At 33.7% G+C, this 27,575-nt stretch overlaps 1 protein-coding gene across 44 annotated transcripts in view; it reads left to right on the top strand.

The window, feature by feature from the left end:
- The window catches only part of FAM227B (family with sequence similarity 227 member B), a 202,296-nt gene that overhangs the window by 38,258 nt on the left and 136,463 nt on the right, over positions 1–27,575 (top strand). For 38 of the 44 annotated variants that reach the window (XR_011528627.1, XM_070580785.1, XM_070580855.1 and 35 more), the window contains 2 exons: positions 925–1,051; positions 14,377–14,514. Coding sequence is in view for 37 of the 44 variants with exons in the window: in XM_070580785.1 (XP_070436886.1) it covers positions 925–1,051; positions 14,377–14,514 (265 nt within the window). In the remaining 7 variants the exon portion in view is untranslated. Of the gene's footprint in view, positions 1–924; positions 1,052–14,376; positions 14,515–18,543; positions 18,621–25,885; positions 26,003–27,575 lie in introns of all 44 variants that reach the window. The other 6 variants (XR_011528644.1, XR_011528639.1, XR_011528628.1 and 3 more) reach the window with 2 other exon arrangements.

Raw genomic sequence — 27,575 nt, forward strand, 5'->3', positions numbered from 1 at the left:
ATCCTTAACTTAATGATAACTGCAAAGCCCTTTTGCTGTATAAATTAACATTTACAAATTCTGGGGATTAGAACAGGGACCTCTAAGGCCCCTTTCAATTTTAATATTTTATTATTAATTATTAAACATTATTAAAGGCTAAATGTTTGATTCTAAGTACTTATCTGAATGCAGAGTTTCAAAATAGTAAATAAAAAAATTTTAAATCTTTAATATAAAAATATGGTATCTTTCTGTGTTCAATCACTCTCTGAGAAGAATTTAGTAGTTTAAGGATTTTAAGTCTAAGAATACTGGTAGCACCATAAATTTGTTGATTTGTGATCATGGTTTTAATATGTAAACAGTACAATAGTAATTACAATATATTAACTCACCTAAACAGGCTTTAATTATTTTAAAATATGCTTTTTATTCTCCTCACAAAAATTTATAATTATATGACACGATAGAGATGTTAGCTAGCACTAGGGTGGTAATCATATTGTAATATATAAATGTGTCAAATCAACACATTGTACACCTTAAACTTATATAATATTATATGTCATTATATTTCAATTAAAAATATATATATACTTTTTATTATAATAACCTTTGTGTGTCACTTTCTAAAAGAGGATAACAATAGCAAGGTTAAATGAAATAAATCTATAGGCATCAAATCTTATCTTACTTAACTTCATCCCTTATCCAAATTAAATTTTCCAAAATGTTAACAAATAGTCAAGTCGACTGACTTTATTTTCAAATTTTCTTTGTTCATGACCCTCAATTAGAGGTACCAAGAAGTAATAAATGGCCGAAAGAAAGCTATAAGAAGAAAAGGACATGTATATTTCACAAACTTAATAATAATTTCTTTGGTAGTTGAGATGTTATATAAAGTATGAAATTATTCTAATATGACTCTGTTTTTGGTAGGTATATCCTGATTGTTTGGCACAAGCTATCTATGCAGCATTCCAGGAAGCGTTTCCAGAATCCAGTAATCTCTTTAATGATGAATTTAAACAAGATCTAGGGAATAACATTTTTCTTTGGTTGTCAGGTATGAATATGTCATTCATACATTGATTATTATTTTTGTACCTAAAACTTTTGGATTGAAGTATTTTGTTTACTTCAGTCAAAGAATTGGTAATTCTTTGCCTTACAAAACCATATTGATGCCTATGTTTTAAAATAGCAATGCCCATTTACTCTGAAAATTTTTTATACCAAATTAATTGGTTATTAACTTTGGAAGTCAAATAATTCTGTGGGCAGTGGAATTATTGTAGAAAATTGAATTACCACAGAAATAAAGTCATACCATATATATGTTATATTTGGAAGATAAATATTTTAAGTTGCTTTTGGAACACTACTGACATTTTTATAGCGAATAATACTGGGTAAATTCTAGAGCTAATTGAGTTTCTCATAGAACATGCAATCAATCATTAATCAAGGAAAACTTGTTTTTTGAATCCTGGTATATGTGCAGGTGGGAGTGGTAGGCCTGAAAGATTGAAGGGAAGGAAAATTCTATCCTAGAGCATTTAGCTAGAGATCTAGGTACTTGGATTTAAAACTAAGGTATAGTTTCATGTGTTTGGAATGACCTCCCCTACCTTTTTTTATAAGGCTATTATATTATTATGGACTATCAAAAGCTATCAGCTGTTTTCAAGTAGTTCTTGTAAATCTTTCAACCCAAATTTTGACTTATTTTTTTAAACTTTGTGTCAATTCTTAGTAACAAAGTCATTTCTGTAAGAAAATGTTTCATATTTTAAGGAGAGAGTCCTTGAGAGGTAAAGACTGGAAAACAACCCTGAGAAACTCACTCCCTCATCGACACACACACACAGATAAAAATCTCCTAATTGTAGAGAAAAATCCAACTAATTCAAGTATAATAAACAAAAAGGGAATGAGCACAGCATTTATGCAAACATACTAAAAGAAAAAGATGTGATGAAGAACAGAACAGCGTTCCTACAGATCTGTTCTAGACTGGATTGTGTCCCCCTCAAATTCATATGTTGAAGTCCTAACCCCAAGTACACCTCAGCGTGTGACTGTATTTGGATATAGGACCTTTAAAGAGGTAATTAAGGTCAAATGAGGTCTTATGAGTGGGCCCTAATCTAATATGATTGGTGTCTTTATAAAAGGAGAGAGAGACACCAGGAATGTGCACGCACAGAGAAAAGGGTGTGTGAGGACTCAGCAAGTAGTTAACCACCTACAAGCCAAGGAGAGAGGTCCCGGGAGAAACCATACTGCTGACACCGTGATCTTGGACTTCCAGTCTGCAGGGCTGTGATAAAATAAATTTCTGTTGTTGAAGTCCTCCAGTCTATAGTATTTTGTCATGGCAGCCCTGGAAAACTAATACAGATTTTAAAAGTCAACAGAAAAAGTTGCCAAAAACAGATGAAAATTTTAATCCAACAATTAAAAAAAAGGAACAGATAAAAATTATAATCCAACTTTCTAACAAAAATTTCTAAGAAAAAAATGAAACACTCATAGTTGTAAAGGGGGAATACAAATTAGAAACATAGGAAGCCCATGGAATTTACTACAGGAAGAACCCAACTATACACACACAGACATGCATACATGAAATCACCATATATGTCAAGATATAGAACATTTCCAGCATGTAGCTGCAATTTTGATTTCCTTTTTCACCCAAGAGTCTTTTACGGTAGTGCTTTTTAATGGCCAAGTCTTTTGTGTGTGCACCTTTATTCCTTAGTTATTAATGTCTGCTTTTGTATGTGCACCTTTATTCCTTAGTTGTTAATGTCTGCTTTTTGTGTTACATTAAATACTGTGGCTTGTATCTTATGTGGTTTGGAATTTATTGAATTGTTCTTGTTATATAATAATACATAGCAAAATATTATAAATTGTATCTAGTGACTTGAAAACAAAGACGTATTCTCTATTTGTAGGAAATAAAAATCTATGTATTCTGTGTGTGATTGTGTGGACTACTGTACATGTGTGTTTCTGTAGGATTTTCTTTATATTTCCAGTAGTTTCCAGATGTGCTCTATCTTTAATCAATTAAAGACCCCTTTTCTCCAGTAACAATTATATGAATTTACAAAAGAGAAAAAAATTCTTTTTGTCTAACATAAATGTTCACCAAATGTAGTTTAGATGCATTTTTTACCTTTCTGTTTACAATGAATAATTTTGGGGTATTTTAGCTAGTAATAATTTAACACTGGATCAATTTTATAGATACATAAAATTAGGTTTTCTTCTAGTCTTTAATTATAGTTCTGTTATTACGGAGGCAAATAAATTGATTTGACTTCCACCCAGTGTTATCTAAAAAAAATTAATATTCTTATAGAAAGAATCCCTTTACTGTTGCCATGACAAAGCAAGGATCTACAGATAAGTTTTAGGATCATTGTCATCTTAACTTTATTGAATCATCCAAGTCATGAACAGGGCATATCTTCCTGTTTATTTAGGATTTTGTTGTTATCTCAGTATATTTTCTATTGTCAGCATATAGACTTTGTGTAGCTTTTATTATTTTCCCCAGGTTTTTGATGTTTTCTGATTGCTATTATAAATAAATTTACTTTCAAATTATTGCTGATAAATTGAATTGTTATTGGCTTTTTTATTTTAGTTTGTGTTCAGTGACAGACAAAATTCGACTGTAGTTTATCTCTGGATTCTTTTGGGTTTTCTACATACAAAATCTTGTCATCTGCAAAGAAATTCTGTTTCCTGCTTTACAATATTTATTTCATTTCATTTTCTTATATTATGCTGAATATAGCTTTATAATTGATATTGACAATTCAGAGGCACTCTCAGGGTTATTACTATTATTAATTATCTTCATATGATATTAGGAGCTTCCAGATAATAAAATTCTTGGTAAAAAATTGCTTGTTTTTCTTAAAATTTGTTTTGTTGAGGTTATATTGGCTTAGAACATTGTGTAAATTTCAGGCGTACATTATTATATTTCAGTTTCTGTATAGACTGTGTCATATTCACCACCAATAGTCTAGTTTTTATCCATCACCAAAAATGTGTGCCCCTTTATACCTTTTGCCCTCTCTCTACCCCTTCCATTCTGGTAACCATTAATCTGTTCTCCTTAGTCTATGTCCTCTTCCCCTCTGGTAACCACTGATCTGTTCTCCTTACCTTTGTGTTTATCTTCCACATATGAAAGAAATGGTACAGTATTTGTCTCTCTCTGTCTGACTTATTTTGCTTGGCATAATACCTTCAAGGTCCATCCATGTTGTTGCAAGTGGCATGATTTTGTCTTTTTTATGGCTAGGTAGTATTCCATTGTGTATGTATCCCACATTTTCTTTATCCGTTCATCCATTGGTGGGCGCTCGAGTTGCTTCCACATCTTGGCTATTGTGAATAATGCTGCAATGAGCTTAGGGATGCATAAATCTCTTTGTGTTGTTGATTTCATGTTCTTTGGATAAATATCCAGTAGTGGGATAGCTGGATCATATGGCATTTCTATTTTTAATTTTTTGAAAAATCTCCATACTGTTTTCTTTAGTGGCTGCACCAGTTTGCATTCCCACTAGCAGTGTATGAGGGTTCCCTTTTCTTCACATCCTCTCCAACACTTGTTATTTCTTGTCTTGTTAATTATAGCCATTCTGACAAGTGTGAGGTAATATCTAATTGTAGTTTTGATTGGCATTTCCCTGACAATTAGTGATATTAAACATCTTCTCATGTGCCTGTTGGCCATATGTATATCTTCTTTGGAAAAATGTCTGTTCATATCCTCTGCCCATTTTTTGATCTGGTTCTTTGTTTTTTTGTTGTTGAGTTGTAAGAGTTCTTTATGTATTTTGAAAATTAACCCCTTGCCAGATATGTGATTTGCAAATATTTTCTCCCAGTTGTGGGTTGTCTTTCATTTTGTTAATGATTTCCTTTGCCATGCAGAAGCTTTTTAGTCTGATCTAGTACCATTTGTTTATTTTTTCTTTTGTTTCCCTTGGCTGACTAGACCTGGTATTTGAAAAGACCCTGCTAAGACCAATGATGTCAAAGAGCACACTGCCTACATTTTCTTCTAGGAGTTTTACGATTTCAGGTCTTACATTCAACTCTTTAATCCACTTTGAGTTAATTTTTGTGTATGGTGTACGGTAATGGTCTGCTTTCATTCTTTTGCATGTGGCTGTCCAGTTTTCCCAATATGATTTATTGAAGAGACTTTATTTCTCCATTGTATGTTCTTGGCTCTGTGTTGAAGATTAGTTGTCCCTAGATGTGTGGTTTTATTCCTGGGCTCTCAATTTCATTCCATTGATCTGTGATCTGTTTTTCTGTTAGTACAGTCCTGGTTTTTTGTTTTTTGTTTTTCAAGTAATTTTATTGGGATCATGATGGCTTATAACATTATGTCACTTCAAGTTTACATTGTTGTCTATCAATTTCTGAATACACTTCATCATGCTCGCCCCGAGTAGTCTAATTTTTATCCATCACCATACATAAGTGCGCCTTTATTCCTTTTGCCTACCCCCAACCCCCTTCCCCTCTGGTGACCACTAATCTGTTCTCTTTATCCATGTATTTGTTATCTTCCACCTATGAGTGAAATCATGCAGTATTTGTCTTTCTCAGTACCATGCTGTTTTGATTACTATAGCTTTGTAATATATTTTGAAGTCAGGGAGTGTGATACCTCCAACTTTGTTCTTTTTTCTCAGGATTGCTTTGGCATTTGGAGTCTTTTGTTGTTCCATATAAATTTAAGGATTCTTTGTTCTATTTCTGTGAAGAATCTCATTGGGATTCTGATTGGAATTGCATTGAAGCTGTAGGTTGCTTTAGGTAATAAGGACATTTTAACCATGTTTATTCTTCCAATCCGTGAGCATGGAATATCTTTCCATTTCATTATGTCTTTGATATCTATCAATAATGTCTTACAGTTTTCAATGTATAGACCTTTTACCTCCTTGGTTAAATTTATTCCTAAGTATTTTATTCTTTTTGTTGTGATTGTAAATGGGATTGTATTCTTGACTTCACTTTCTGCTATTTTGTTATTAATGTGTAGAAATGCAACTGATTTTTTTATGTTGACTTTGTATTTTGCAACTTTACTGTATTTGTTGATCATTTTTAGCAGTTTTTTGGTGAATTCTTTAAGGTTTTCTATATACAGATTCATGTCATTCACAAATAGTGAGAGTTTCACTTCTTCCTTTCCAATCTGGATACCTTTTATTTCTTTCTCTTGTCTAATTGCTCTGGCCAAAACCTCCAGTACTGTGTTGAATAGGAGTGGTGAGAGTGGGCACCCTTATCTTGTTCCTGTTCTCAGAGGGATGGCTTTCAGTTTTTCTCCTCTGAGTATGATGTTGGCTGTAGGGTTGTCATATATGGCCTTTATTTTGTGTAGGTATTTTCCTTCTATACCCATTTTATGGAGAGTTTTTTATCATAAATGAGTGTTGGATCTTGTCAAATGCTTTCTCTGCATCTATTGAGATGATCACGTGATTTTTTATTCTTCGTTTTAGTAATATGGTGTATCACATTAATTCATTTGCTGATGTTGAACCATCCCTGCATCCCTAGAATAAATCTCACTTGATCATGGTGTGTGATCCTTTTAATGTATTGTTGTGTTCAATTTGCTAATACTTTGTTAAGGAGTTTTTGATCTATATTCAACAGGAATATTGGCCTGTAATTTTCCTTTTTTGTGTTGTCCTTGTCTCATTTTGGTATCAGGATAATGTTGGCTTCATAAAATGAGTTAGGAAGCATCCCATTCTCTTCAACTTTTTTGGAAAAGTTGAGAAGGATAGGTATTAAATCTTTGAATGTTTGGTAGAATTTTCCAGAGAAGCTGTCTGGTCCTGGGCTTTTGTTTTCCAGGAAGTGTTTGATTACTGTTTCCATCTCTTTGCTTATTATTGGCCTATTCAGATTCTCCATTTCTCCTTGATTCTTTTTGTGAGGTTGTATGATTGTAAGAATTTATCCATTTGTCCTAGCTTATCCAGTTTTTTGGTGTATAGCTTTACATAGTATTCTCTTATAATCCTTTCTATTTCTGTGGTGTCCATTGTAATTTCTCCTCTTTCATTTTTGATTTTATTTATTTGAGTCTTCTTTTTTTCTTAGTGAGTCTTGCTAAGGGTTTGTCAATTTTGGCAATCTTCTCAAAGAACCAGCTGTTAGTTTCATTGATCCTTTCTATTATTTTTTAGTCTCTATTTCATTCATTTCTGCTCTAATTTTTATTATTTCCTTCCTACTAGTGACTTTGGGGGTTTTTTGTTCTTCTTTTTCTAGTTCTTTTAGGTATTGTGTAATATTGTTTATTTGAGAGTTTTCTTGTTTTTCGAGATATACCTGTGTTGCTATAAACTTCCCTGTTAGTACCACTTTTGCAGCATCCCATAAGTTTTGGTATGTTGTGTTTTCATTTTCATTTGTCTCCAGGTATTTTTTTATTTCTTCTTTGATTTCTTTGAATAATTTGTGACAACAAAACATAGAAGGGGAAGAGGTAAGGGATGGAAGCTGCATAGGCTAATGGAGATAAGAGGCTATCAGAAAGAGGACTATGTCACCTATGAGATCTTTTATACAAATTTCATGGTAACCACAAAAGAAAAAAATAAGAGCAGAATCACAAATCATAAATAAAGAGAAAACTGAGAAAAATATCACAGAAAACCACCAAACTTAAATGGCAGACAGAAATACTAGGACATAGAAACAATAGAAAAATAGAACATCCAGAAAACAAAAGATAAAATGGCAGTATTAAGCCCTCATATATCAATAATCACTATAAATGCAAATAGATTGAATTCTCCAATCAAAACACATAGACTTGCTGCCTGGATTAAAAAAACCAGCACCCAACATTATGCTGCCTACAAGAGACTCATTTCAGCTTTAAGGACACACATAGGCTCAAAGTGAAGGGATGGAAAAAGATACAGGCATACCTTATTTTATTGCTCTTCACTTTATTGTGGTTTGCAGATATTGCAATTTTTACAAATTGAAGGTTTGTGGCAACCCTTCATCTAGGAAGTCTGTTGGCACTGAAGGCTCAGATGATGGTTAGCATTTTTTTAGCAATAAAATATTTTTAAATTAAGATATGTACATTTTTCTAGACATAATGCTATTGCATACTTAATAGGCTAGAGTATAGTGTAAATATAACTTTTATAAGCACTGGGAAACCAAAAAATTCGTATGACTTGCTGTATTGTGATATTTGCTTTATTGCAGTGGTCTGAAACCAAACCCAAAATATCTCTGATGTATGCCAGTATTCCATGCAAGTGGAAACCAAAAGAGAGCAGAGGTAGCCATACTTATATCACAGAAAATAGACTGGAAGCCAAAACTGGTAACAAGAAACAAAGAAGGTCATTATATAATGATGAAGGGGTCAATTCATCAAGAAGATGTAATAATCATAAATATATGTGACAACATCAGAACACATAACTATATTAAGCAAATATCAACAGATCTGAAGGGAGAAATAAACAATAAAAAAAATACTAGGGGATTTCAATACCCCGCTTTCAACAATGGGTAAATCAGCCAGACTGAAAATCAGCAAGGGAATATTGGACTTGAACCATACTTTAGACAAAATGGACCTAACAGACATTTATAGAACTTTCCATCCAGGAACAGCAGAATACACATTCTTCTCAAGCACACATGGAATATTTTCCAGGATAGAGCATATGTTAGGCCATAAAACAAGTCATACTAAATTTAAGAAGATTGAAATCATACCAAGTATCTTTTCTAACCACAAATGGAATGAAACTGGAAATCAGTAACAGGAGGAAAGTTGGAAAATCACAAATATGTGGAAATTAAACAACACACTTTGACAACCAGTAGGTCAAAGGAGAAATCAAAAGGGAAATCAAAAAGTATTTTGAAACAAATGAAAATGAAAACACAACATACCAAAACCCATGGGGTGGTACAAAAACAGTCCTAAGAGGGACATTTATAACAGTAAACACCTGCGTTTAAGAAAAAAGAAATATCTCAAATAGACAACCTAACTTTACACCTCAAGGAACTAGAAAAAGAAGAACAAACTAAGCCCAAAGTTAACAGAAGGAAGAAAATAACAAAGATCAGGGCAGAAATGAATGAAATAAAAACCAGAAAAATGACAGAAAAAATCAATAAAACTAAGAGCTGATTTTTGGGAAAGCTAAAATTGATCTACTTTTAACTAGACTAAAAAAAAGAAGATTCAAATAAATAAAGTCAGGAATGAAAGAGAAGACATTGCAACTGATACCACAGAAATACAAAGGATTTTAAGAGACTACTATGAAAAATTATACATCATCAAATTGGAAACTTAGAAACGTATAATATACCAATGAATCATGAAGAAATAGAAAATATGAACAGGGCAATAATGAGTAAGCAGATTAAATCAGTAATCAAAAATCTCCTAACAAAGTATAGCCCAGGACAGGATGGTTTCACTGGTGAATTCTACCAAACATTCAAAGAAAAATTGATGTCACTCCTTCTTGAACTCTTCCCAAAAAACTGAAGAAGAGGGAGCACTCCCAAACTCATTTTACGAGGCCAGCATTACCCTGATACCAAAGCCAGATAAAGACACTACAAGAAAAGAAAACTACAGACTAATATCCCCTGACGAATATAGATGCAGAAATTCTCAGCAGAATATTAGCAAACCGAATTCAACAGCACATTACAAGGTTCATATAACATGATCAAGTGGGATTTATCCCTGGGATGCAGGATGATTCAACATATGCAGATCAGTACATGTGATACACCACATTAATAGAATAAAAGATAAAAATATTATGATCGTCTTAATAGATGCAGAAAAAGCTTTTGACAAAATACAATCCTTTAATGATAAAAATACTCAACACGTTGGGTATAGAAGGAACATACCTCAACATAATAAAGGCCATATATGACAAGCCTACAGCCAACATTCTCAACGGTGAATGGCTGAAAGCTTTTCCTCTAAGATCAAGACAAGGGTGTCCATTCTTATCACTCCTATTTAGCATAATACTGGAAGTCATAGCCAGAGCAATCAGGCAAGAAAAAGAAGTAAAAGGCATCCAATTGGAAAAAGTAGAAGTAAAATAGTCTTTCTTTGTAGATTATATCATCTTATATATAGAAAATCCTCAAGACTCCACCAAAAAATTGTTGGAACTAATCAATGAATTCAGTAAAGTTGCAGGATACAGAATTACTGTACAGAATCAGTTGCAATTATTTACACTAACAATGAACTATCTGAAAAAGTAATAAAACAATCTCATTCACAATAGCATCAGTAGCAATAAAATACTTAGAAATAAATTTAGCAAAGGAAGTTAAAGATCTAAACACTGAAAACTACAAGACTGATGAAAGAAATCAAAGAACAGACAAGCAAATGGAAAGATATTCTGTGTTCATGGATTGGAAGAATTAGTATTGTTAAAATGCCATACTACCAAAAGCTATCTATGGATTCAATGCAGTCCCTATCAAAATTCCAACGGCATTCACAGAAATAGAAAAAACAATCTTAAAATTCTTGCAGAACCACAAAAGACCCTAGATAGCCAAAGCCACCCTGAGAAAGAACAAAGCTGGAGGCATCGTATTTCCTGATTTCAAATTATTTTACAAACCTATAGTCATCAAAACAGTATGGTACTGGCATAAAAATAAACACATAGACCACTGGAACAGAGTTGGGAGGCCAGAAATAAACCCTCACAAATACAGTCAACTAATAGTTGACAAGGGAGCCAAGAATATTCAATGGGAAATAATCTCTTCAATAAATGGTGCTGGGAAGAAGGATAACCACATGTAGAAAAATGAAATTGAACTCATATCTTACAACACTCACAAAAGTTAACTCAAAATGAATTAAATACTTAAACATAAGAACTGAACTGTAAAACTCCTATAAGAAAAAGTGGGGAAGAACTTGACATTGGTCTTTGCACTGATTTTTTGAATATGACACCAAAAGCACAAACAACAAAAGCAAAAAATAATAATTGGGACTGCATCAAACTAAAAAGCTTCTGCACAGCAAAGGAAACCATCAACAGAATGAAAAGTCAACTTATGGAATATACTTGTAAATCATCTATTTTATAGGGGGCTAATATGCAAAATATACAAAGAAATCATACAACGCGATAGCAAAAGAACAATCTAATTTAAAAATGGGCAGAGGAACTGAATAGACATTTTTTCCAAAAAAGACATAAAAATGGCCAACAGGTACATGAAAAACTGCTCAATATCACTAATCATCAGGGAAATGCAAATCAAAACTATAATGAGCTATCACCTCACACCTGTTAGAATGGCTATTATCAAGACAAGAAATAACAAATGGTGAGAATATAGAGCAAAGGAAACCCTTGTGTGCTGTTGATGGGAATGTAAATTAGTATTGCCACTATGGAAAACAGTATGGCATTTCCTCAAAAAATTAAAAATAGACCTACCCTATAACCCAGAAATCCCACTTCTGGGTATATATCCAAAACTAGTAAAAACAGATGTCTAAGTGATATCTGCACTCTCATGTTCATTGCAGCATTATTCACATAGCCAACATACGAAAACAATCTAGGTCCATCAATAGATGAATGGATGAAGAAGATGGGTGTATATAGACTATGAAATGTTATTTAGCTACAAGAAAGAAGGAAGTCTTGCCATTTGCAACAACATGGATGGCCCTTGAGGGTATTATGTAAATGAAATGTCAGACAGAGAAAGACAAATACTGTATGATATCACTTATATATTGCATCTGAAAAGGCCAAACTCATAAAAACAGAGAATAGTATGATGGTTACCAGGGGCTGAGGGGTGGGGAAAATGAAGAGATGTTGGTCAAAGGGTTTAAACTTCTGGTTATAGGATGAATAAGTTCTGAAGATATAATGTACAGCATGGTAATTGTAGTTAATAATACTGTGTTCTATACTTGAAAGTTGCTAAGAGAGTAGATCTTAAATGTTCTCACCATAAAATAGAAATGGTAGTTCTGTGACATGATAGAGATGTTAGCTAACACTATGGTGGTAATCATTTTGCAATATATAAGTGTATCAAATCAACACAGATGTATGCCTTAAACTTACAAGATGTTATATATCCATATCTCAATAAAGCTGTAAAAAATTAAAATTAAAAAATTAAAAATCATCAAAACTAAAGATGTAGACCAAATTTCATTTGGATGTCGTGGCCCTATATTAATGCCATTCTTTGGAACAGTCCATGTTTAGTGACCAATTTGAATTTCTTACTTGTAAATAATTTTGGGACATAGTAACAACTCAACCAGTGGTTAATTTGGATAAGAAGTAAGAGAGAAAGTAGCTTGTATTAAGTGCTTTCTACAGACCAAGTACCAAATAATTTCACACCTACCTTGATGGCAGGCAGGAACGTAGTTGAATTGAATTTGGGATCCCTTGTGCCAAACACATAGTTTACTACATAGTAAGCCTTCAGAGGGTTTATTGAATATCTCTCTTTACATATCAGGACCAAGTAGGGTTCATCCCAGAAATGGAAGGAGTATTCAACACTAGACTGTATTAACCATGTCTTTTATGTTCTGTGTTCTGATGCTTTGACATCTAGGGCCTTGCTGAACCTGGAAGAACTGCGGTTCTCAGGGTTAGCGAATTCCTAGAGATATTAAACAGCTCACCGATGAGTGTGCTTTTCAAATACAAACCAACTAATCCACCTCCTTTGTTGGGCTCTCACTCTGGGCCACTATCCACTTGTCTTAATGATCCCAGGATCAGGTACCAGACAACTAGGGACAGCACCTATGCCCCAGAACCCGCTGAAATTATTCAAACTAGCCAATCCTGAGCCTGCTTTCCCTGCACCACCCATTCCTTCCCACAGAAGCCACAATAACGCTCTTCCCCACAGTTTCCCCGTCTTTCTGTGCCTCTGACTGAACCCTGTGCTTCCCCATGTGGCTTCCCGTGGCAAGGTGTGCCCCCTCCTCTTGGGGACTATGAATAAATAATAAACTCTCTTTTCAATGTAAGTCATCGCCTTGTCTGTTGGCCTTACTATACCTCACATTTTGTATTAATACACTACATTTTAAAACATAGTCTATCAAGAAACATTCAAGTCAATCAAACTGAAGGCTTCTGCGTATTTTATTTAGTGGCAACTAACTTGAAATAGGTGATAACTGAAGCTAAGAACACCTAGAAAATTCTAATTTGATAGCTAAATAATCCTCATTGGACACTCACCACTGAGAAAATATTGGCTACATTTATGACTATATCAATGTATAGTAATAGTGATAATATTAGCTCATATTTCCCATTTACTGAACACTTTAACATGTATTATCTTAATTAATCCTCAGAACAACCATGTGAAGTACACAAAGGAATTTATATTGTTCTCATTTTTATTGCTAAGGATACAAATGTTTTTAGCATATTTAAATGAATTATTCCACCCTACACAGCTTTTGGAACAAAAGTGAACTTTTTAAATGAAATTTATTTTTACCACTTTTTGGGTACTATAATTGATTCATAAATATTATTTAAAAAATAATAGATGGGCCAGCCCCAGTGGCCTAGTGGTTAAGTTCAATGTGCTCTGCTTCAGCCGCCCGGGTTCGGTTCCCAGGGGCAGACTTACACTGCTCTGTTAGCAGCCATGCTGTGCTGGCAGCCTGCATATGAAAAACAGAGGAAGATTGGCATGGATGTTAGCTCAGGGTGAGTCTTCCTCAGCAGATAATAATCATAATAATAGGAGATACAGATAGGGAAAATTTTAAAATAATAGTCAGCTGTGCTCAGAGGCAATCATGTTAACATTTAGGCTGTAACCACACATATATATCAGGTAAAATTGTTCTCTACAAAAAAAATATTATGAATGCCTTTTTATGTTAGCAAATATTTACAAGGTAACTTTAAATGGAGACTTCGTAATCCATTGTATGAATGTACTATTGTCAGAAGTTTAGGTCCTTTCCAAGTTTTCACAATAATAACCTTCTCTTATGTCTGAATATGAACTTAGCTTATGCCTATATCAGAAGATGATAACAAGTTTTAGCTCTTTTCTAATTCACTGTTTTATATAATAGGACGTTAGCATTTCTGTATAGAGGTTCCCTCCTTTGAAACTTGAGACTGACAATCCTCACAGGACTGTTGTGAGGAGGAAATGAGAATACTCATAAAAATGGTTTGGCAAATTAAAATATAGTTTCAAAATCCTAATTTCTTTGAGTAAATGTCCGCTTTATATTAACAGGTTTAAAACCTCATAAAGGCTTTTGGACCCACTGGAAACTGAACAAACTCGCCACAACGACGATACATGGTACCAAGAAAATACCTTCAGATGCTGTAAAGGACTGTATTGCAAGGAGTCAGGAACGCATAACAGCTTGTAAGTAAATTTATTGTCAACTGCAAATCAAGTATGTTAAGTTATTTATTTGTCAGAATTTCTTAATGATTTATTTTTTAGTGTGGGTCTTAAAATGACGGTTGACTTATTAGTTAATGTTATAGTAGTTTGAATATTGCTTTACATTTTAGATTTTTGTCGTACAAGTGGTACCTGGTTAAGTCCTTTTCCCATTTGCCTGTTATTATATTTTTATATTGATTTATAGGAACTTTTCAGGTACACTACAAATATTCTTACTTTTTAGCTGTATTGCTAACTGGTTAATAATGTGTTTTGTGAATAGATAAGTTTGTAATTTTTATTCAGTAAATTTGAATAATTGTTTTCTTGAGAGCTTCAGTTTTGTGGCATGTTTGTTGGAACTTATCTAATATTATGAAAATATCTACCTGGATTTTTCTCATACTTTTTTATTTCCATGTTTTGTTTAACACTTTAATCCATTTGGAATTTATTTTGTTATAAGAAAGGTAGTTGTACTCCAGTGTTATGTTTTTTTCCAAATGCTCATTTATTAGATAGTCCACTTATAGACTGCTTGAAATATCAATTCACTTGAATATATTTTCGTATTCTCTTCTGTTCCTTGTGCTAAATGCCAAATTCCTGCACCAGGACCAAACTTCTCAGTTGCTCTACATTACTAAGTACTATAAGGCAAGTTTATTTCTTGCTTGCTTACACTATATTTCCAATACTAAAGATATTTGCTTATACTATATTTCCAATACTAGATGTAAGTCTGGTGCTCAGGCCTCATTTCTGACCAATTCAATCAGAATCTCTGGCTCAGTGTTCTTTAAAGTGACCCAGATGATTTCAATGTGCAGGCAAAGTTAAGAACCAGCAGTGTAGAGGGAAATACCTTTCCAATACCGGCTCCTTGATATAGGCTGGGAATGAGAGACTAACCTGCTCAACCTACTCTTCTGAAAGCTGTTCTTCACTTAATTCTAATTCTAAATGATTTAATTAGTTAATTACTGCTCTTCAGATTTGTGCTGTGATTTTTCCCCACTTTTATATCCATACATGTCATCCTGCCTGATTGCTATCTTTTAGTACTTACGTGAAATTTCTTTCTTGCTAATGTCACCCTTAGTTTTTCCAGAACTTCATATACCTTTGTTATTTTGAATGGAAAGAGAGGTAATCCACTATCTTGACCCAATCTTACATATCTGTTTTTACTTCTCACTCTCACATGTGAATAACAAGTTGACTGAATAGTTTGTAGTTTGCATGGTGAATCTTTTCCCATCATTTTACTTACAGCTTCTTTGTGTTTTTTTGTTTAAAATGTACTTCTTGTAAACAACCTATAGTTGAGTCTTCTTTTTTTTATTTCTGACAATTTCTTCCTTTAATAGGAGTGCTTACTTCATTTACATTCAGTGTAAGTATTGATATGGTTGGTTTTATTTCTACCATGTTCCTGTTTGTTTTCAGTCTTATCTCACCTGCTTTTTGCTCTTCAATTCGTCTTTCCTGTCTTCTTTTGATTAATCAAATAATTTTAGTATTCCATTGTAGTTCCTCTATTGCCTGTATCTCTTTGTATTTCTTTTTTTTTTAAAGATTTTATTTTTTTCATTTTTCTCCCCAAAGCCCCCCAGTACATAGTTGTATATTCTTCGTTGTGGGTCCTTCTAGTTGTGGCATGTGGGACGCTGCCTCAGTGTGGCTTGATGAGCAGTGCCATGTCCACACCCAGGACTCGAACCAACGAAACACTGGGCTGCCTGCAGCGGAGCATGCAAACTTAACCACTTGGCCATGGGGCCAGTCCCTCTTTGTATTTCTTTAGGTTGTTTTAATGATTACAAAATGCATCCTTAAATTATCAAAATGTGACTTAAAGTTAATATTGTCTTACTTCACTAAAAATGTGGGAAGTTGGAGCAGCATAGTTACATGTACTCCCTCTTTGTCCTTTGTGCTATTGTTGTCATATATATTAGAAGATCTACGTGAATAATAGCCTCATATAACATAGTATTATGATTTTTGCTTAAAATAACTACATGGTTTATTTCAGTTTGTTTCTAATTGATGTGCAATAAACCACATATATTTAAAATGTAAAATTTGATGAGTTGACATATGTACAAACCTGTAGAACAATCACAACTTTCAAGATAAGAAACATATCTATAATTCCCCAAAGTTTCCTCATGCTTCTTTGTAATTCTTCCTTCCCACTCAATCCCCAGGGAATCACTCATGTGATTTTTGTCACTACATGTTAGTTTGCATTTTCTAGAATTTTATATAAATGGAATCATAGTGTGTGATATTTTTTGTCTGACATTTTTCACTCCACATAATTATTTTGAGAATAATTCACGTTGTTGCATGTATTAATAGTTTGTTTCCTTATTTGCTAAGTAGTAGTCCATAGTAAGGATATACAATTGTCCCTTGGTATCCATGCGGGATTGGTTCCAGGACCCAGAGGATACCAAAATCCACGGAGGTGCTCAAGTCCTTAGTCAGCCCACATATTTGCAGGTTCCTCATCCATGGATTCAACCAACCACCGATTGTACCACAATTTGTTTATCCATTCACCTGTTGGTGAACGTTTGCGTTGTTTCCAGTATTTAGCTATTACAAATAAACCTTCTGTGAACATTCACATACAAGTCTTTGTAGGGACGATGGATTTCAGTTCTTTTTGGTAAATATCTATTAAAGGAATGGCTGGGTAGGATGGTAGATGTGTGTATAACATTTTAAGAAATTGCCAAACTCTTATCTGAAATTTTGCATTCCTACCAGTATACAAGTTATAGTTACTCTACTTTCTCACTAACACTTGTTATGGTCTTTTTAATTTTAGCCATTCCTGTGGCTTATGTATTGGTGTTTAGCTAGATTTTATTTTAATTTCTCTAACAGCTAATCATGATGAGCTTCTTTTCATGTGTTTATTTGCCATCTCTATATCCTCTTTGCTAAAGTGTCTGTTTAAATCTTTTGACTATTTTTATTTGGGTTGTCTTATAGTTGTTTTGTTATAAGAGTTCTTTATATATTCTAGACACAAATCCTTTAACAGATACATATTTTAAAAATTTTCTCTTCTGATCTGTGGCTTGCCTTTTTATTTTATAATAGTGTCTTTTGAAGAGCAAAAGTTTATAATTTGGCAAAATCCAATTTCTCTTTTTTTCCAATATAGTTTGTGCTTTTTTGGGTCATATTTAATAATTTTTTGTGAATCCAGTTTCACTTAGATTATATCCTATATTTTCTCCCAGAAATTGTATAGTGTAATTTTATAGTTTATAGTTATAGCTCTTACATTGGGGTCTCTAATTTATTTTGAGTAATTTTTACCAACTATGTGAAGTTGGTATTAAGGATTGTTTCTTTCCGTATTGGTCCAGCACCATTTGTTGAAAAGATTATTCCTTGCCCATTGAATTGTCTTGAGACCTTTGTCAAAAAATCAGTTGTCTGTATGTGTATTGGTCTGTGTCTATGTGCTGTATTCTGTTCCACTGATACCAATACCAAACTACCTTGATAACTGTGGTTTTAAAATATATCTTGAAATTAGGTACTATAAGTCCTCCAACTTTGTTCCTCTTTTAAAATGTTATTTTGGCTATTCTAGATTCTTTTTGTTTCCATATATTTTAAAATCTTGTCAGTTTTTAATATATATACTCTGGAATTTTGATTGGAATTGTGTTGAATCTATAGATCAATTCAGGGAGCACTGACGTCTTAACAGTATTGAGTTTTCCAATCTATAAAAATAGAATATCTCTACATTTGTTTAGGACTTCTTTCATTTATCTCAGCAATGTTTTCTAATTTTTTTTTTACTGTATGATGTTGCACATATTTCTGAAATGACATTTTCTATGATACTTTTCATTTCAATCTTTGATTGTTCACTGCTAACATACAAAACCCTGGACTGTGGAGGTAAAAGTAACCTTGAGTAAAGGGCTTCTCCTTGGATTCCTAATTCAATATCTCATTTCAATGCAGCTTTTGCTTTTCTAAGTTTCTGCCAGTGATGATGTGGATCTGTCAAGACTTCCTCCTGTGTATTTTCCCATGATGTGGTAAAGTATATTATGAAAAACCTTTGAAAATTTAGTCCCTTTTTGTGGGTTTCAGATATAATATCAGTTTTTATATGCCTTTCTGATGCTGATACAGATTTTCCTGTTTATGTGTTTCATAGTTATTTAACTATGGGAGAGCTGGGAGATAGATCAAAGTAGCCGGGTTTATCCCACTACCTTACACAGGGGTCTCCTTTTAGATTTGTTTTTATTATTATATTTTATTCAAACATTCAGGAGAGTCTAGAGAATATTTCCCACACATAACAAATATTTGCATTTTGTCATATTAGTTTTTCAAGCCTTTTATTTACAGATGTTTTGTAGCATTCCTAAATCTGTCTCTCCCTCCCCAGAAGTAATGACTATATGGAAATTTGTGGGCATCCTTTGTTTCTGTAATATATAATGTTTTTTACATAAATAATATATATGAAATTGTTTTACATTTTAATATTTAACAATAACCAACATTCAATAATTAAAAATAATCAAGAGATAGTGACCATTATTTTTGAACACCAAGAGAACATAGTCAAGTTACTCCATAGTTTGCAGAGACAGTGGAAAAAGTTTTTGTCTTCTTCTAGGAAATACTACTTATGAGCTTTTATCTCAATTATATTTGTTCCAAATACTCCTTATTTATATGTTGTTTCATGATAGTCCTGTTTTTTTCAGAATTTATTATTTCAGTATCCATTTTATGCACTCTAAAATGAAGAATTGCTCTAGGTGGTGAGCTTCCATGCTTGAAAGAAGTTTTATACTGTATTTCTAATGAAATGATCATTTTCGTTTGAAAAAACATAAAAATTGTGTTTCTTTCAAACACACTTGATTTTTGTATTAATGGAAAATCTTTATAAAATGTAGCACATATTTTATTTATCCATAAATATTTGAAAAATACTTTTTATATTTGATTCTAAAACATGACTAGGTTTTTCATTTTCTGGATGAGATTATCTAACTCTGGGGGCAGATTTAATGAGTGTTTCTTTTCATACACTGCTCAAAATTAAATTTTAATAATTTATGTTCAACTTGGAGAAATTTTCAATTTGAAGTATGTGCCTGATAAAGTGTGTTAACTTATTAGAGCCTTATTAGTAATATTCTTATGTGGCAGATTGCTTTTATTATCACTTATAAAATGAGGAAACTGAAGCATAAGGAAATTAAGTAATTTGCCCAAGGTCACATAACTGATAAGTGGTGGAATATGAATTCAAATCCAGGAAATTCTGGCCTTAGAGTCTGAACTTTTGACCACTTCACATACTGCCTCTCAGTCATTTAATTTTACAAGCTTATAAGTACATTTAGGCTTCAAATTGTCATCATAGGATAAAGGTTGTAACTTATGAGAATTACCCTAGCCTTAATCCTTCATTCATGACTAATATGAATAAGTTTTTAGATCCTTTCCTGGGATCAAATTTTAATAGGTGAGAAGGAAGGAGGAAAGATGTTAGTAGAAGGGCGAGAAAGGGAGCAGAAGACTGGGGGAAACAACTCACTTGTTTCCCACTTTTGTGTATGAGCTCTTCTAGAAATAGCAAGCAATGGTTTGGGGAATTGAAAAATCTGCACTCTGGGGCCAGAGTGGTCCAGAGTTACAATGACAGCAAAGGGTTGAAATTTCTAATTCTCAAAAGAAATTGAGCCTCCATTGGGGAAGCACAGGTCTGCTACAGACCATTGGTTTTGGTATAGGAACTAAAAAGGCATTTGTACCATTTCAAAAAGGCAAGGATTGCTTCAAGAGGTTTTTTAATTTTTTGAGGTTTTTTCCTGTAAAGTAATTTTTTTGTAAACTTTTGCTTTGATTGTGACTACCAGGAAATCTGTTTAAGGTAGAAGTTTTTTCAAATCTGTGTGTTTCTTTGAACTTTGAACTTCTTATATTTCTCTAGGACCCTAACTTTAGATAGCTTTTAAAGCTATCTTCTGAGTTTTTATATTAGTTTGTGGTCAGTGAGTCCCTCCCCTCCACATAGTGATTCAGAGATCCTGGCTACTTCCATTTTCTGGGGTCACCATCCTATAGAACCCCATAGTCATTAGCATTAATCTTCATCAGGAGAATAAAAGAGGAATAGGCACAACTCTCTTAAAAGTCTTGGCTCAGATGTTAACCCACATCACTTCCAATCACATACCATTAATGAGAACAAGCCATGGCTATACCTAGATGAAAGGAGGGCTGACAAATAAAAACCCTGGCTGGGAGCTGCTGTGTAGTGACAATTCTATACTATGGAAAAGGGAGCATACATTTTGGAGGACAGCTAAGTGTCTCCACTACAGGCATTTAGTTAAAGAATAGTGCTGTAATCCTCATGTATGGAGTGCTGTTGCTATTGCCAATAATAAAATTCGAGCTCTCAAACAAAAATTTTGGAGAACTTGCGCCCACCACCATGATCCTGATAATTTTCCAGTACTTAAAGATCTCCCTGACAAGTCACTGGTGATATTAATGAATGTGATTTTTTGATATTGTATAAAGAAATCTGTCAACGTTTAGAAGATCGGTATAACTCACTGAACTAATATTTTACAAATCATCAATGCATTACATTAAAAAAAATTATACACAGATTTAAACAAAGTGTGACACACCAGTGGATTTTAATGTAACAGAGAATACAAAGCATAGTGATGTTGTTTCAGATTCCACATTGCAACCCACCATTAAGAAACTACAACTTATCAAGTTTTAGTGTAGTATCAAAGAGTATTCACAATTATATGAAACGCTATTAAAATACTCCTCCTTTGTCCAACTGCTTATCTGTGTGATACTGGATTTTCTTAATATACTTCAATATATAAATATATGCTTCAAAAAATATATCAACAGAATATATGCAAAAGTAGATATAGCAATCCAGCTGTCTTCTACTAAGCCAGATGTTAAAGAGATTTTTTAAAATGTGAAACAATGTTACTCTTCTCAAAATTTTTTCTTGAAAATAGTTATATTTTTCCAAAAAATGCTATTTATGTTAACATGAAATGGGTATACTACTGTTATTTTTAATAAACTAACAAATAAATGTTTAAGATTTCTCAATTTTAATTTCTAATATAGGAATTACTAATAGATACAAAAACCCATATAATCAAAAGTTCTTTGGTGTCTTCAACTATTCTTAAGAGTATAAAGAGGCTCTGAGACCAAAAAGTTTGAGGACACTGCCCTGCAGGGAATCGCTGTGAAGGGGCGTGGCCCATGGCATCTGAGAGCTATCATATCCTTCTAATAGTTTTACAGTTTCTGTGTTGCTTATCCCCAAGCTACACTCAGTCATCACTATGGAGAATCCACTAAACATAAGACTCAGATAATTTATTTACTGGGGCCGTAAGTATGTTTTGAGTTGGAGACTTTTCTACAGTTTCTAGTTTCCTGGGCTCTGATGTACTTAACTTGTACATAAAAGACTTGAATGTCCTTGAGCATGTCATATAACCCCTCTGAGCCGTATTTTTCTACCTGAAAAAAATGAAGTTATTAGAATAGATTATTTCTATATTCTCCTTTTCTGACATTTTGTTACTTTTTGACTTCTATCCGTTGGTGCTGAATAATTTTCCAAAGTGGTTGTTGACTGTTGAGGTGAAATTAGCAATAGAGACTGGTGATTTATTATGGTGATTAGAGATTTATTATGTTAGAGCTCCTTCCTCTCTATAGTTCTATTTGTGAATGTGTATTAATACCTTAATCTATGTTCTGAGGAATGCTGAGGCAGGTCAAGAGCAGAAGTGGAGTAAAACATGAGTATATATACACATGCATGCATATATATATGACTTCCAAAGATTAAAATAATCTGTGCTCCATGTACACTGCTCTCTCAGAATTGCTGCTTCTACTCCCAGACATATTTAAAACATAATTTCTTCTTTTTGATATTCAAGATGTTTGTTGTCATGTGGGGTTAACTTTTATCCAGAATTTAAACTAAAAGAACTTTCTGTTCTTGTTTTTAATGAAACAAACAGACAGCAGATAGTTAAAATTTGCCTTCCCACAAAATGGCATATCTCCCTTTTTAGGACTGGAATGTAAGCAATTATAGAATTTCAGTATCTGGAATGACTCAAGATTTACAAGCCAGCTCCCCTTAACCATTGTATTGTTGGATTACTTGCAAGACTAAAGTTTTAATGTTCATTTCGCTTATTGTGGCACAACATCATATAACCTTTTAAACTCAGATGAAGATCATTTTTAAATAACTATTTTTACGCCTCTCCCCTAATATTTAAACCCAATTTTTCTTCCTTATCTGGACTTTAAGGTTAAAACATTAACATACTTCATGATTTTTTATAAACTGTAGTTTAAACCACAAACAATTTTTTTAAATCCTTACATATTCAGTTAACATGTAACTTTTAAGTACTTATGTGCACATTTCTATACTTGGTGCTGTGGGGAGATAAAAAATTTTAAAAAAAACATAGTAGTTACTCATACACAAGTACTAGTTGATATTTAGCAAATGACATGTTCCAGAAATACTTAAAGTAGTAGCCAGATGGATTAGGTATTTGAACTTTAATTTGCACCTCTGCTATTTTGCTACCTCTCCACTGTCAGAAGTGCTTAGGGAAAATATAAAAAGAATCCTTAAAACTTGGAAATAAGGTAGATCTCTGAGAATTAAGCCAGTAAAATCACAACGTTGTGTTTTTCATTATACATCGCTGAAAGAAAACCAAGAAATTTTCATGGCTGAAGAGTGAGGAAACCCCCAAAACTCTAATAAGATGACCAGAGATATAAACTCCCCAAATGGTAGTAATTTAATAAGTTGTAGCATTGTATTGTCATTGGTTATATTTTATACTATGGGGCGAAAGACTATGTGAATAGAAGTGGGGTAAACAACATGTGGCATAGAATAGAGGGAGCCCAAAGAACCAGAAACTGGCAGTATTTTTACTGAACTAACCAGATTTGATTGTTGTGAATTCAATTTCATAATAATTTGAATAATATATCTTTCAAAACCATTTCACCTCCCTTTGCTTTGGTGCCATGCTCACCAAGCAACTTTCTAATTACTAATTTCTTCCAAGATAATTTTCCATGGTCTGCCATAGGGTGACCTGCAAATACCTCCCCCAAAAGTGTTAGTCTGTTGCTTGGTAGCGGTGGTCAGAATTACTCGATAGCATAAAAAAGCAGTGGCTTCTTATTGTATTATGAAATACATTGACATACTCTTTTGAGTGACATGGAAGTGTCATACTAAGAAGTGAATAACAAGAATTTGAATACTTTTGAGAGATTTAGTCACTAGTTTGAACAAAACGAGGTGGTACATTTCTAATCATTTGCAACAACTATATTTGTAGTATCTTGCTTAAATATTGGAATAATGCTTCATGGTGATTGAGGTATTCTCATTAATCTGTCACTAAAATGAAGTTGGTTTATTGATTCATTCAATTAATATTTACTATGTGCTTACTCTGTGCCAGACACTATTAAAGATGCTTGGGATACGTAAGTGAACGAAACAGATAAGATCCTTTTCCTTGTAAAACTTATGAGCTAGTGAGGAGAAAAGAGGATGGGATAAATACAATGGACTAAGGAAACTGTAAGGTTTATGTTGAGCAGCGAGAAAATTGGACACATAAGGTACAGTTGACAACTTTTTTAAGGAATTTAAACTCAATAGGCAATAAGGAGGCAACAAGGGTTCTTCAATTGGCAACTGACATAGTCAAAGTAGTATTTTAGGAAGATTAAGGAATTAGCATCTGAGACGGGGGTCAGAACTTGAGACAGAAAAATGATTAAACATTGCTAAACTCTAGACATGAAGCAATGAGGTAACGAGGTTGTAGAAGGACCAAGAAAGAGATGCATGTGAGATATTAAGAAGAGGATAGCTGGGTTTTGGTAACACCAGACAGTCAAAAGGAAGTGGAGACAAGAATAAAAGCTGGCTAAATTTTGAGGATAAATATTAGAGAGAATGTTTATCCACACCCATGAACTGTTGGTTGAACATATATGTGGAAAAAGCTTTCTGAAAATCAGTTTTTCACTTTGCATTTTAAAAGGATTTTTTGGTCTAATAATTCTATTTCTTATGATAATATTTAGAAAATAATCAGAAATATAATGAAGAATGTACAAAAAGTTCATATTTAGGAAGGTGAAAGATTTGAAGCAACCAAAATAACCAATAATAAGAGATCACTTAAATAAAGAAGAGGAAAGTAGAAGCCCTCTCATCTAGCCTAGTCAGATCCACTAATTGGTTGATTAATAGAAAATTTTTGTTAAAGTGAAGAATCATTAAATTGGTATATACCTGCCTTAAATATTTTGTTTACTTCAAATATAACAATGTATGTTCATTTGTCCAGTTTTTGAGATGGGGCTATGGCCTTTCCTCTGAGTATGATTCTAATAATTATCATGCCAATTAAATAATGTCTATAGCATCCAGTTTAAGTTTCTTTAAAATGGACTGAGAATTCACTAATATCTGCCAAACAATCTGGGTGTGTAATTCTAGATTTTTAGTACTTTTTCCTGTTGTCTTTCCCATAACTAATTTAACATCTAAGTTTTATTCGGTCACCTTTTTCCATTGCTACTCCATAGGCTGCTCTAAGAACTTTGGCTTCCATTCTGAGTAATACGGAAAACAGTTGCAGTTTTGAACAGAGAAATTGCGTGCCCTGAAATATAATTTAACAGAGTCGCTCTGGCTGCTCTGTGTGAGAATGGACTGTGGTGTCTGGGGGGTGCCCTTTGTGCACTTGATCCTCCATAATCATTCCAATGCAAAAACAACTGTAGCTGTCTTTCTAGTGTCTGCATTTCCTTTTAGCCCCAGTTGTGAACAGCAAAATCTGGAGGCAACTAGGAAAACCTGGGATCCAAGAAGCAATGCAGACTTTAGAATCATGTTAAAAAATATGGAATTAGGTGAGAAGCAACATAAGACTTCTCAGAGTGCTAAAGGAAGAAACAAAGAGGAAGAACCAGGCAGAGTTCCTAAAGAGATTTTTCCCTCCATTTAGCTAATTGGTTCTCAAATGCATAGGCACATTAAAATCTCCTGGGAGCTTTAAAAATACCATTGCCTGGGCCCCACCATAGATATACTGATGCAATTGGGGTGGGGCCTAGCCCCCATTATTAAAAAAAAATATATTCCCAGGTGATTCCAGTGTGCATCTAGCATTAAAATTCATTGTTTTTCAATTCTTTTTAGGTCTTTTTATCCTCAGATGGTCTCGGGCAACTTGTGACTGATCGCCCCCACCATCTAAGACAAAACGCTCTATGGCTCGAGAATTTCAACTGGCATCTATGATCTTATTTTCTTGAGGTAGGAGAGTGGAGGGGAGGATTATCTTCAGGTTGGGTCTGAAGGCAGGGTCATTTCCTTCATGTGGAGGCAAAGTGATATTGTTAGTTTTCCAGCTACATTAGGAGTTCTAAGGAGGCACAACTCAAGCTATTAAGCAGTCCAGACTGTGGTTCAAACCTTGTCTCAATTATATCCTGTGTGGAATGGTCCATGGAGTATCCCTCAGGGAAGGATCAAGAGTGTTCCTGTAGACAATACACCTACTTCATCTTTGCTGAATGACTCACCACTGAAACCCATGAATTACTCTTATTAGGCCCTAAAGACTCTCATCTTGTGGCAGTGGCCTTAAAAACATCCAGTTTATGACTAGTGTTAGGCAGCCTTTAAGATGGCCTCCAATGATCCCTGCTTTCTGGTATTTATGCCTTTGTGTAATTCCCTCCCCTTGAGAATAGGCGAAAGTGATGGGACATCACTTTCAAGAGTAGATTATAAAAATACTGTGGCTTCTGTTTGGGGCATTCTCTCTCAGCCTGATTCCTTGCTCTGTGGGAAACAAATTGCCATGTTGTAAGTAGTGCTATGGAAAGGCCCATGTGGCAAGGAAGTGATGTTTCAAGCCGACAACCAGTGAGGACCTAAGGTGGATCCCTCTCCTGGTTGAGCATTGAGATAATAGATGACTGCAGCCCTGGCCAACGTCTTGATTGTAGCCTTATGAGAGATTCTAACTACAGACACCGAGCTAAACAACCATGCCCAGGTGCCTGGCCACATAAACTATGAGATAGATATTTGCTGTTTTAAGCCACTAAGTTTTAAGATAATTTTTACACGACAATAGATAACTAACACATGGCTGGATTTGTCAAGAGAAAGGCCTGCCATCGTCAAGCTAAATGTTATTATTCATCTCACATTTCAATTATTAAAAAATAAGTTCTGATGATATGAAAGAAAAAAAATTGGGTAAGCTTTCATAAATTCAGTGATGAGGATTTGGAAACTGGAACCACATAATAATCAGGAAGTAAAAGGAAAATATAAGAGGCATCTTCTTAGGTGAAAGTAAATACAGGATTGTTGGGAAGAGACTAGGACTTTATTATTTCTTGCTTCTTGTCAAGTCTCCTCAACTCAAGAGAAGGAAAATTTTCTTTACAAATCATTCAGATTTAGAGGATGAGTGGCAGCATATGTGGGCCTGAAGGAACATCACCTTCATTGAAAGCAGGAGCTTTGTTGAATACAGATGTGGAATAAAGAGTAGCCTGACAACAATGCTGAAACAGTTAAACATGGTTTTAAAGCACTATTTCATATTAAGATACAAATTAAGACCTCAAACCAGAAAGACCAATTAATAGATGTTCTCTAAAAACTCTTAGGTTTTAGGGTGATCATAGAAATGGTTAAGGCTGATAATCGTCTGGTACCCACAAGTTAGTCACAGTGGCCTGCATCTGTTCTGATAGATCAATGGTATATTCTGATTGACCAGTAGCCACTCATACTTGTCATTAAATATTTTTAATATCACTTCTGTTCATAGTGAACTTTAGATAAAGTTTTGGTTTTCTTTAGCCAT

This window comes from Equus przewalskii, chromosome 1, assembly GCF_037783145.1.
Source record: "Equus przewalskii isolate Varuska chromosome 1, EquPr2, whole genome shotgun sequence".
NCBI classification, from domain to species: Eukaryota; Metazoa; Chordata; class Mammalia; order Perissodactyla; family Equidae; genus Equus; species Equus przewalskii.